At 44.9% G+C, this 12,738-nt stretch overlaps 1 protein-coding gene across 1 annotated transcript in view; it reads right to left on the reverse strand.

The window, feature by feature from the left end:
* The window catches only part of BARD1 (BRCA1 associated RING domain 1), a 103,878-nt gene that overhangs the window by 57,355 nt on the left and 33,785 nt on the right, over positions 1-12,738 (reverse strand). The window contains exon 6 of the mRNA XM_049768328.1: positions 5,328-6,289. Within this exon, the coding sequence (XP_049624285.1) occupies positions 5,328-6,289 (962 nt within the window). The remainder of the gene's footprint in view (positions 1-5,327; positions 6,290-12,738) is intronic.

Here is a 12,738-nt window from a genome sequence, read left to right on the forward strand (position 1 = left end):
AAGTCTCTTTTGAGCAGGACGATGTCTGAGCAGTGGTAGGGTCTTCCGTGGTAGAGGATTGCTTCCAGGTGATGTTATAGACAAACCTCACCATAAATGGGCAATACAGCAAGCCCTGTCCAGTAAACAGGTCATTGTTCTTGTTGTCTTCTCAGTGCTAAGGGATGTCTCTTTTGAGTAGATCGATGTCAGAGCAGCTGTAGGGTCGTCCCTGGTACAGGAATGCCTCCGGGTGATGTTATATACAACCTTGGATGTTTTGTAAATGTCTTCTGTAGATCAAGGGGTAAATGGAGAATGTCCATTCTTCTGAGGCCTGTGCCAGGTCTTTATGTCAATGTTCAGGGTGTAAGGTCTCATTGTACTACAAGATTTGTGTGTTCCCCTTTCTATTAGATAAGAACTTATTGGTATGTATAGTATTTTCCCATGTCAGTGTGCCTACGCAAACAAGATATAAAGCCACGTGGTGCTATCAGATATATGGGGGCATAAGAACATTTCCAACAAGACCCATGACTTGGTTCAAACATAAGTATTAAACTGAGGGATTCTTTCACACCAAATTCCATATTGAGTAGTTCACAAAGAGAAGATAAAAAAAAATGGGGGGGGATCATCACTGTATAAGAAAGTATTTAGCAAAAGTTATAGCCGTCAAAGAAAACACGCATAAAATGTTGAAAAGATATGTGTCCTTTTTATGCCTTTTAAAATAGTTGTGTGGGTGTTAACTCTAGGGCACCACTTTGGTCTGTGAATTAGGACTCAAGAGTACTTAAGTTAGAAAGGGTAAAAAAGGAGTAATGATGATAGGAGTTAAAGAAGTTAAAGAGAAATATGAACTTATGAAGGGGTATGCAAAAGGGCAGAGTACAAAATGGACATTCTGCATACATAAAAACATAATTCAATGATAGTGAGTACTAGTAATGTTTCTTGTGAGAGTACTATTAATGTTTCTTGTGCGCGCGGGGGCAATAGCCCCCACGCGATTTTGAAAATGTAGACTGGACAGAGATTACCAGTGCCAGCCAAACCTCCTCCTGCCTGACTCCCGGCTCCCAGGAAGGAGAGATCCTTCAAGAAGCTGGGAGAACAGAAGTTCAGAGCCCCACCCAGACCCTCCCTAAGGAGCCGCATGGATAGTGGGGGAAGGCCTAGGGTCCTTCAAGCTCCACCAAGGGACCCAACTCACCGGCTTGCCCAGGGGTGTGGCCCGGGGAAGCCCTGGAGATCTGGAGCAAGGCGGCAGAGGGGTGCTGGGGTTACCCAAATCCCGCACCCCCCCTAGGCCTGGCCAAGCAGGCCTCCGGCATGGCGTGGGCCTGCCAAACCTCCTCCTGCCTGACTCCCGGCTCCCAGGAAGGAGAGATCCTTCAAGAAGCTGGGAGAACAGAAGTTCAGAGCCCCACCCAGACCCTCCCTAAGGAGCCGCATGGATAGTGGGGGAAGGCCTAGGGTCCTTCAAGCTCCACCAAGGGACCCAACTCACCGGCTTGCCCAGGGGTGTGGCCCGGGGAAGCCCTGGAGATCTGGAGCAAGGCGGCAGAGGGGTGCTGGGGTTACCCACATCCCGCACCCCCCCCTAGGCCTGGCCAAGCAGGCCTCCGGCATGGCGTGGGCCTGCCAAACCTCCTCCTGCCTGACTCCCGGCTCCCAGGAAGGAGAGATCCTTCAAGAAGCTGGGAGAACAGAAGTTCAGAGCCCCACCCAGACCCTCCCTAAGGAGCCGCATGGATAGTGGGGGAAGGCCTAGGGTCCTTCAAGCTCCACCAAGGGACCCAACTCACCGGCTTGCCCAGGGGTGTGGCCCGGGGAAGCCCTGGAGATCTGGAGCAAGGCGGCAGAGGGGTGCTGGGGTTACCCAAATCCCGCACCCCCCCTAGGCCTGGCCAAGCAGGCCTCCGGCATGGCGTGGGCCTGCCAAACCTCCTCCTGCCTGACTCCCGGCTCCCAGGAAGGAGAGATCCTTCAAGAAGCTGGGAGAACAGAAGTTCAGAGCCCCACCCAGACCCTCCCTAAGGAGCCGCATGGATAGTGGGGGAAGGCCTAGGGTCCTTCAAGCTCCACCAAGGGACCCAACTCACCGGCTTGCCCAGGGGTGTGGCCCGGGGAAGCCCTGGAGATCTGGAGCAAGGCGGCAGAGGGGTGCTGGGGTTACCCAAATCCCGCACCCCCCCCTAGGCCTGGCCAAGCAGGCCTCCGGCATGGCGTGGGCCTGCCAAACCTCCTCCTGCCTGACTCCCGGCTCCCAGGAAGGAGAGATCCTTCAAGAAGCTGGGAGAACAGAAGTTCAGAGCCCCACCCAGACCCTCCCTAAGGAGCCGCATGGATAGTGGGGGAAGGCCTAGGGACTTCAAGCTCCACCAAGGGACCCAACTCACCGGCTTGCCCAGGGGTGTGGCCCGGGGAAGCCCTGGAGATCTGGAGCAAGGCGGCAGAGGGGTGCTGGGGTTACCCAAATCCCGCACCCCCCCTAGGCCTGGCCAAGCAGGCCACCGGCATGGCGTGGGCCTGCCAAACCTCCTCCTGCCTGACTCCCGGCTCCCAGGAAGGAGAGATCCTTCAAGAAGCTGGGAGAACAGAAGTTCAGAGCCCCACCCAGACCCTCCCTAAGGAGCCGCATGGATAGTGGGGGAAGGCCTAGGGTCCTTCAAGCTCCACCAAGGGACCCAACTCACCGGCTTGCCCAGGGGTGTGGCCCGGGGAAGCCCTGGAGATCTGGAGCAAGGCGGCAGAGGGGTGCTGGGGTTACCCAAATCCCGCACCCCCCCTAGGCCTGGCCAAGCAGGCCACCGGCATGGCGTGGGCCTGCCAAACCTCCTCCTGCCTGACTCCCGGCTCCCAGGAAGGAGAGATCCTTCAAGAAGCTGGGAGAACAGAAGTTCAGAGCCCCACCCAGACCCTCCCTAAGGAGCCGCATGGATAGTGGGGGAAGGCCTAGGGTCCTTCAAGCTCCACCAAGGGACCCAACTCACCGGCTTGCCCAGGGGTGTGGCCCGGGGAAGCCCTGGAGATCTGGAGCAAGGCGGCAGAGGGGTGCTGGGGTTACCCAAATCCCGCACCCCCCCTAGGCCTGGCCAAGCAGGCCTCCGGCATGGCGTGGGCCTGCCAAACCTCCTCCTGCCTGACTCCCGGCTCCCAGGAAGGAGAGATCCTTCAAGAAGCTGGGAGAACAGAAGTTCAGAGCCCCACCCAGACCCTCCCTAAGGAGCCGCATGGATAGTGGGGGAAGGCCTAGGGTCCTTCAAGCTCCACCAAGGGACCCAACTCACCGGCTTGCCCAGGGGTGTGGCCCGGGGAAGCCCTGGAGATCTGGAGCAAGGCGGCAGAGGGGTGCTGGGGTTACCCAAATCCCGCACCCCCCCTAGGCCTGGCCAAGCAGGCCTCCGGCATGGCGTGGGCCTGCCAAACCTCCTCCTGCCTGACTCCCGGCTCCCAGGAAGGAGAGATCCTTCAAGAAGCTGGGAGAACAGAAGTTCAGAGCCCCACCCAGACCCTCCCTAAGGAGCCGCATGGATAGTGGGGGAAGGCCTAGGGTCCTTCAAACTCCACCAAGGGACCCAACTCACCGGCTTGCCCAGGGGTGTGGCCCGGGGAAGCCCTGGAGATCTGGAGCAAGGCGGCAGAGGGGTGCTGGGGTTACCCAAATCCCGCACCCCCCCTAGGCCTGGCCAAGCAGGCCTCCGGCATGGCGTGGGCCTGCCAAACCTCCTCCTGCCTGACTCCCGGCTCCCAGGAAGGCGCCAGGAGCTATTTCTGAGCAAACAGCCAGGAGTAACCCCTGAGCACCGCCAGGTATGGCCCAACCCCCCCCCAAAAAAAAGAATTACCCTTGACAGTATTCGGGGTACCAGGGATAAAATTTAGGCCAGGTGTATGCAAGGCAAGAACATTACCCACTCCACTATCTCTCTGGCCCCAGCCTATATTTTTATGTATTAGTTTTTACAATAAAAAAATATGCTATATATGCTAGCTCCTGATGCTTCTTATGAAGTACTTTAGATCAGAGAATAGCATAAAAGTGTTTAATATATGGGGCTGGCGAGGTGGCGCTAGAGGTAAGGTGTCTACCTTGCAAGCGCTAGCCAAGGAAGGACCGCGGTTCGATCCCCCCGCGTCCCATATGGTCCCCCCAAGCCAGGGGCAATTTCTGAGCGCTTAGCCAGGAGTAACCCTTGAGCATCAAAGGGGTGTGGCCGAAAAAAAACAAACAAAAAAAAAACCACAATAATGTTTAATATATGAATATGAAATAATATATAATATAAATATATTAGGTGAACAAAATTAAGGTTTTATTTTTAAGTTACACTTGACAGAAATATCCTTTGCAAAAAGGTTATGTAATCCCTAGCATATAGTTATGTTACTAATTAGTTCCTCCCCTCATTAATATGAAAAGTAGTATATACACTTATCACTGGACAAGAGATAACAGAAAAATAAAAACACTGATAGCTGGGAGATCTCTTCTTACCTTTCTTTGGCCTTACTGTCTACTCCATATTCTCCCAAGTTTTGTGTTGTTTCCAAACTCTGTGTTGTTCACTAATCTCATGGTTTGGAATTCTTTGAGATTCTTCCAGACCTCTCTAAGTTCACTATCTATGAAAAATATCCAAAGACTCCCCCAGTGAATTTACTGAAAGGCCATAAACACTATCCTAAGTTTGTACTAACACTTCCATATACTATCATAATATTTGCAAAAAGTCAGAAGTCAAAGGCAGGATGCTGACTACTCTTTTTTCTAACAAGCAGCATGTCATCTTCAAAGACCAGACATAGCAAGTACATCTCAGGCTCAAATGAGCTACAGCAAGCTCCAACCCCAGTGCTGAGTAAGATGAGAACAGGCTGATAGGAAGTATCTCTTGTGGGGGTCCCCCAGCAACTCCTTTGCAGTGAGTGAGCCAGGGGAACCATTGCAGACAGTCAGGATGTGCTATCGAAGTAATGGAGCTACTGACAATAAACAAAACAGAAAGAATAGGTCAGCAGAATGATGACATGAACAATGTACCTTCCCTGTGAAATGAACAAAAACCGGAGGCTCAACAAATTAGCAGCAAGAAAGTCAAAATCATGGCTCTTTCCTGAAAGAGCTGAGGACCACTGCTGGGATGAAGGTGGGATGTAATCCCTCTAAATTTTGTGGGGTGTGGTCTCTCTGAATTTTGTTTCTTGGGTTTAGAAGTTACCAGATGGGCAGTAAGTTAAATGCTTTCAATAGTCATGCATTTCTCACAAACACCAACAAAATTATTTTCACATTCAGCCTCATTCAGAAATTGAATTTCCAAGTTTGAGTATCCTACCTTAATTGAAGCGATATGGAGCGGAGTCTCTCCTCTATGATTTCTCTTCAGAGCCACAAGGCTGCCAGTACTGGATGTCAGCTTCTTTGCTGAAGGGCTCAACATCATACGCCTGTAATGTGAACTGTTCAGTGTAGAGGGTGGCGTGCTTGGTGAAAACCTCGAGGGTTCATCTAATACATCATTACTTTTTCTCCGCAATGCACCAACTTGAGGCTTGCTTGAAGGTGGCAAAGGACTGTCCAGTGAGGGCATGTCTTCTGAGAGCGCTGTTGGCACGGTAGGCTCCCCAGCAGGACCTGGATCTGTGCGTCTGCATCGCTTAGAAATGGGCATGGAAAGTCTGTTGTGAGGCTCTCGTTTTCCATTAAGAGCTGCAGTGAAGGATTTCTTCGATGTCGGATCACGTGCACAGAGATTTTCCTTCGGGGTCACCACTTCATTCCTATCCTCGGTTTTTGGAGACTCTGTAAGATCAATCACGGGTAAAGAGACTGCAGTGAGGCTTACACAAAACTGCGATGCTGATTCAGAACCATTCACAGTAACATCTATTCCACCGTTTTTCTGTGGACTTGCAATAATAGATGGTTGGTCACAAAAGGACACCTGTCTGTCCTTAACTACTTCTTCTGAGGCAAGTTCACCATTTTCCCTCTCTGCCACTAAATTCCATTGCTGGTTGATTTCAGTTAGCGTTTTCTTCTTTTTCCTTTTTCCAGATCGTTTACAAGTCTTTTTAGGCTTCTCAGGAACTGTTGGAGGAGTTGCAGAAACAAAGTCATACAATGAAGCCTGATGATTGTTTTCATCATTTACTAGTTTAGGTCTGGTTTCCACTGAAATTGTATTCATTACATATCTGACCTTCTTACTTCGGGGACTAAACCACATTTTTATTGAATTCTTCTTATTCTCTGAATTAGTAAGTAAGCTTTTCCTAGCTGTATCTTCTTTCAAATCTGATAGAAGAAAAAAGAAATGTGCATATGAATTTAAAATCCCTACCATCTTAGACTCTCAGTGAATTTTGTTTATAGTTTATCATTCTCTGAGTTATATGAACTTTCATTTGTGTGCCTATCTCTTCCCTATAAATTTCTTACAGAAATTTCTTACTATAAATTTCTTACAAATATTCACTGATACAAAACATACTTATAATATTCTATTTTATTCCCTAGAGAGTAAGCAGAGAGATACAGCAGAACAATACACAGAATATATTCCACTAGAGCTAGAGACAAATAACTAGAATAAAAACACAAATAAGTAAAAATACCTAGTCTGCCAGGGGTTGAATGACTATATATATGTATATATATATGTATATATGTATATATCTATATATACACTACTAAGTAAATTAACAAGCAAGTAGATATGGAATTTATAACAATAGTCCAAGAACTGATTTGATCATTGATACATCAATAAAGATTTAAAATATACAAAGACTGTTTCATGGGTGTTTTTCCCAACAGAAAAAAAAAATTCCCATTTAACAAAATATGATATTTCTTCAACCTGATAAAAGGAAGCTGCAAAATAGTTTCAGACTTCATGGTAACTTTGTTCCAATTAAAGGCAACAAGGTAAAAAAAATGTCCATTTTCACAGTTGCTACTCAACATCCAACCTGAAGGTCCTAGATAACACAAGAAAGGGAAACGTACAAAAGGCACAAATTTAAAGAGCTGTATGATAGCTGCTATCTGCTCCAGCTAATCTGATCACCATATAGACTATTAAAGAACCTTCTTTTCGCTAGCCAAGGAAGGACCATGGTTCGATCCACCGGCATCCCATATGGTCCCCCCAAGCCAGGAGCAATTTCTGAACGCTTAGCCAGGAGTAACCCCTGAGCATCAAACGGGTGTAACCCAAAAAAAACAAAAAAAAAAAGGGCCGGGCGGTGGCGCTAAAGGTAAGGTGCCTGCCTTGCCTGCGCTAGCCTTGGACGGACCGCGGTTCGATCCCCCGGTGTCCCATATGGTCCCCCAAGCCAGGAGCAACTTCTGAGCACATAGCCAGGAGTAACCCCTGAGCGTTACTGGGTGTGGCCCAAAAACAAAAAACAAAAAAAAAGAACCTTCTTTTAGGAAAACATGAGAACATCTAACATACATTTACAGAATATAAGAACATATCAAGTTCACTAATCCCTACTTAAAATAATGAAAATTTTCAATCCTTTACATTATATCAAAAAGTATAAGTACTTCACTGAAATGTATGTAAAAATTGTTTGCTGAAAATTAGGAAAAAATATAGGAATAAAATCCCACACAAATGTAAAGATGTACCATGTTCATAAATTGGAAACATAAATAATTCTCAAACAGATCAAGAAACTTCAATATGATCTCACTGAAAATCCCAGTAGGTACCCCACCACTACCTTTTAACTTAAACGAATCTTGAAATTTAGATAGAAAAGCAAAGAAACGATCATATAAAAAGCAACTGATGTAGAATAGCCCATCAAAGATAAAGCGACAAGATTCACGTTATTCAATTTCAACTTAATTTCAAATAAAATCAATCTGAAGGACGGACTAAAAAAAATCGATCTAAAGTATTAAGATAATATAATGTTCAGGACTCTTGTTGTAGCAACTAACAGAGACTCAAACCAATCAATATCATTAATTTTATGTAATCAGAAATCAATGAGAATGATTTATACATACTGTTGTGTAAAAGACTCCAGATATAAAAGTATATAAAAATAGCTAAAACTTGTGAAATCAAGAAAGTGGTCATGCCTCTAGGTAAAAGAGGCGTTAACTGGAAAGGTAAAGCAAGATGAATTAGTTTAAAGAACTACTGAGTTGGGTGACCCCTTTACTCCAGACAGCATATATTCTGCAGCACATACTGTATACAGCACATACAACATGTATGAATGTATATATGTACATGTATATGCTTGATAAAAGAGGTCTTTTAAGAAGATGAGCATTGATAATCAGTCTTAAAACACTCTCAATTGGAAGAAAAAACAAATCACTCTTCCTAATAGATAAGGTGCCACATTTGGTGGTAGTTTTTTTGTAATAAGAAGTAGAAAATCTGAAAAGAACACTTTTGAGTTGAGACCTACAGTAAAAAAGGAAAGCAGTCTTGCAAGAGTCTAGAAAAGTGCAAGAAGGGAAACAGCAGTGAGTGTCCAAGTTCCTACAAGATGGGAACAATGGATGGAAAGCTATTCCAGGGTAGAGATAGTACAGGAATTAAGGTGCTTTGATTGGCGTGAAGCTGACCTCATCAGATTCCTGGCATTACATGGTGCCCAGAATGATATCAGGAAGAATGCCCTTGCAGAATGAGGAATAGCTCCAAGTACAGAGTAGCCCCTAGAAACACTAGATAAGGGTAGGAAGGATAGAAGGAAAAGAGAGTGGAAGGAAAAAGGGAAGAAGGCGTGGAGGAAGGAAGAGTATTTAATAACCGGTCAGATCATGTCACTAATACCTTCCAGACACTTGATCTGATTAAGACAAAATCTATGCAAAGGCTTATAGAACAGATACTCCAGGCCCTTTCAGGAGTTATTCCCCACTTGACACTCAATAGGAATCACTCCTGATTGGCTGGGGGAACCATGCAGGATGCCAGGGATCAAAGTGAGGTTGGCCACTTGCATGCAAGGCAAATGCCCTACCAGATGTGCTATCACCTCAACCTCTCCGTTTTACTTTTGATTTCATCTCCTTAACATTGCAGCCAGGGGCCTCCATGTCATTGGTCTTTCAGTTTTATGGATTTTCTTTTTGAGGGGATTGGTGGTAGTGATGTTTTGTTTTTAGGTTACATCCAGAGATGCTCAGGCTTACTCCAGACTCTGCACTCAAGAATTACTCCTGGCAGTGCTTGGAGGACAATGTGGAAAGCTGGGGATCAAAACCAGGTAGGCCACATGAAAAGCAAGTGTCTGATCCATTGTGCTATGGCTCTAGCCCAAAAGGCCTCCATGTAGTTTCTTCATACTCCCAGCTCAGCCACCAGGCCCCAATCTTTGCACTTGCCTCAAACTTCACCTCCCTTACTCTCCCTCCTTCCTTCTTTTCCTCCCTTCCCTCTATCTCTCTCCAACCTGACAATCTAGTTGAACTTATTTAACCTCCATCTCATGTATAATTTAGGGTTGCTATCTTCCCATCGGAAAAATAAAATCTATCAAAGGAAAAATTATGCCTTTATCCTGCCATATTCCAGTGCCTGAAGCACAGTCTAATACATATTAAATATTCCATGCTATTTTCTAAATAGAGAAACAGGCTCAAATTCCTGAGAAGCAGCTTCTATCTCACTTGGATGCAATTCAGGGAAGGGGGATAATGCTTTCTATTTAAGACGGAACACTCTGGGCTGCAAAGTACAGAAACTTCAGGGGAAAAAAAAGAAGGGACACAGGAACCAATCATGTAGCTAATAGCTGAGAAAGGTCACAGTAGCATTTACAAGCCTCAAAGCAATAGAAAAGATAAAAAGTATCAGATACAAAATCTAAAAGACTACTCATTAGCTAAATCTGCTGGGAAAGACAATAAAACGTTTGAAGGTTTAATAGCTGAAGAACTGAGTAACTTATACAAAGAACTGAAAGATCAGCATAAAAGGCCAGTATACCTTCCTAGGAAAGACCAAGGAAGGAAGTGTTAGAAAGATGAGTCCATAAAAGAAGGCAGTGCTTGAGATGTTAAAGACTTCAATATTTGCTAAGAGCAATGAAAAACCAATAGAACGTTTTACATAATTTAGGAAGCAAGTCTAAATAATGATTGTGGCTTTTGGGTCTCACTCAGCAGTGTTTAGGACTTATTCCTGGCTTGGTGCTGAGGGAACACAGCTGGCAAGGCTCTAGGAACAATTAGCCAAGAAGTAAACCTGGTCACCCAGGGCCACTTATCTTTCCAGTCCCAAAATATATTTTTTGGGCGAGAGAGCCCACCTGGCAGTATTCAGGGTTTTACTCCTGGCTCTGGACTCAAAAACTCCCTGGTGGTGCTTGGGGTGGGGGGGAGATGATTTGATTAGCAGTTAAAAGGGAAGGAGGGAGGGGGGAAGGAAGGAAGGAAGGAAGGAAGGAAGGAAGGAAGGAAGGAAGGAAGGAAGGAAGGAAGGAAGGAAGGAAGGAAGGAAGGAAGGAAGGAAGGAAGGAAGGAAGGAAGGAAGGAAGGAAGGAAGGAAGGAAGGAAGGAAGAAGGTAGGGAGGGAGGGAGGGAGGGAGGGAGGGAGGGAGGGAGGGAGGGAGGAAGGAAGGAAGGAAGGAAGGAAGGAAGGAAGGAAGGAAGGAAGGAAGGAAGGAAGGAAGGAAGGAAGGAAGGAAGGAAGGAAGGAAGTTAAATGATGCAACTTGGGTGGAAAGGGCCAGAGAGGTGACTCAGAGGTAGAGACCCTTTGTTTAGGTTTGAAGATAAGACAAAGTGTATCACAGAAAAAGAATTTTCTAGGGAATTTTATTCACCAACTGCTCTCACTGATCCTTTCTAAAAAAGTACCTCCCTGGTCTCCCAAGTCCATGAAGACAAGATGTTCCATTGTAAGCATGAGTCTACCACCTTCCAACCAGTCAAACTGGTGCAATTAAACCTCTTTCTCAGTCTATCATCTGGGTCTCTGGATTTACTGGTCCCAGAGTAGCAGTGAAACCAGACATTCACCAATTACCAGGGCTCAATGAACTTCTCACTTAGTTTGCAAATTACTGCACCAGTCTGAACTAAATGAGCTTCTAGCTCTGATTTGCAGTCAACCCAAGTGAGAACTATTCAGCCTATTCTAGTCATTGAGGCTATTGGGGATAGGATTCAAGGTTTCCTAGATTCGAATCAAACCCCAAAGTGTTTTTATTATACTTTGATCAGTCTCATTCTTTTGAGCTCAACAACCAAAGTAAGTGATCAACCAAAAAGAGTTTCCAGTCCCAACATGTAGCCTTCACCCTGACACCCTGCTGTCACATCAGAAATAAACAAAAGAACCAGGCCTGCCTAGCCTTTGCCCCAGGATCCCTGTCACAGTTAAATAAGCCTTATAGGGGTTGGAGAGATGGCGTAGCGGAAGGGTGTTTGCCTTACATAAAGAAGGACAGTGGTTCAAATCCTGGCATCCCCGTGTGGTCCCCCGAGCCTGCCAGAGGTGATTTCTAAGTGCAGAGCCAGGAGTAACCCCTGAGTGCTGCCAGGTGTGACCACCCCCCCCCCCAAATAAGCCTTATAAAAAGATTGTGGGGTAAAATGTAAAATCCCACTTTATTTTCTTCCCCAACCAAAAAGGAAATAAAAAGTGTCTTTATTGGAAACAATTTAAGACCTGAGGGTCCTTCTACAGTAAAACAAAAGTCTAATTTTAAATTAGTTTTATAAATTAGGTTTTAAAAGCTATTTTAAAATAACTAATAAAATTTTATCTATAATGTGATTGATTTCAGTCTACCTTCCATTGCCTTAAAGATCCTTCTATGCTAGTGAGAGAAGTAAAATTTGCTATTGTAAAACATCTCTGGCAAATACAGTATTAACAAGAACCCATTACTTTCAAGTAACAACAGGAGACAAAGTAAAGCTCCTCAGAAACTCCAACAGAGAAGGTTTAAAGAGATTCCTCATCTGTAAGGGTGATTCCCACTCCAGGAACAGGAGACTAACTTTTATAAATGGGAAAACAGAGATTTGAATTTAATTTAGCGATAAGATCCTGTTTGGCTGGAAACCACACAATACAAATTCCCATAATCTTTTGTCGTAAGCTTGAGATATTTAAGGTGGGTTGCAAACATTTGCAGATATGCTAGAACTCAGTCTTCCCAAGTATACTGGGATTAATTAATTATAATATTATTAATTAATATTAGTATTAATATTAATTAATTAATTATACTGATTAAACGTGTCTATATCTCAATTGAATCTATTTTCTACCCAACAATTATAAAGAACAGGTTCTATATTTCCTGTGCAAATTAAAAAAGAAAACCAAAGTTGTGCTGCTCATGGTAACTGAGCTGGAGCATTGACATCCATATAAGTTTTCACTAGATTAAAACAATAAAAATATCAAGACTTTTCACTAGGCCCACACTTTCTTGAGACTTGTAATTACAAGTAAATATTTGGTTTTCATCTACTGTCCCAGAAACACAATTCCTAAAATCCTTGTAATGTCCTATGTAAGATCTATGGAAGTATTGACTGTCCTAATTATTTGGTTATACAACTATTTTCTGAAATAGGTTCCAGAAAATAACAGAAGAGGAGTACTTTTTTAATTATTATTTTAGACCTATCATGATTGACCATTAATAGATGCTCAAGGAACAGCAACTAAATAAATTATATATCAAGGCTGGAGCGATGGCACAGCGGTAGGAAATTTGCCTTGCACACACACAGCTGACCCAGGA

This window comes from Suncus etruscus, chromosome 1 (assembly GCF_024139225.1).
Source record: "Suncus etruscus isolate mSunEtr1 chromosome 1, mSunEtr1.pri.cur, whole genome shotgun sequence".
In the NCBI taxonomy this organism is placed as follows: domain Eukaryota; kingdom Metazoa; phylum Chordata; class Mammalia; order Eulipotyphla; family Soricidae; genus Suncus; species Suncus etruscus.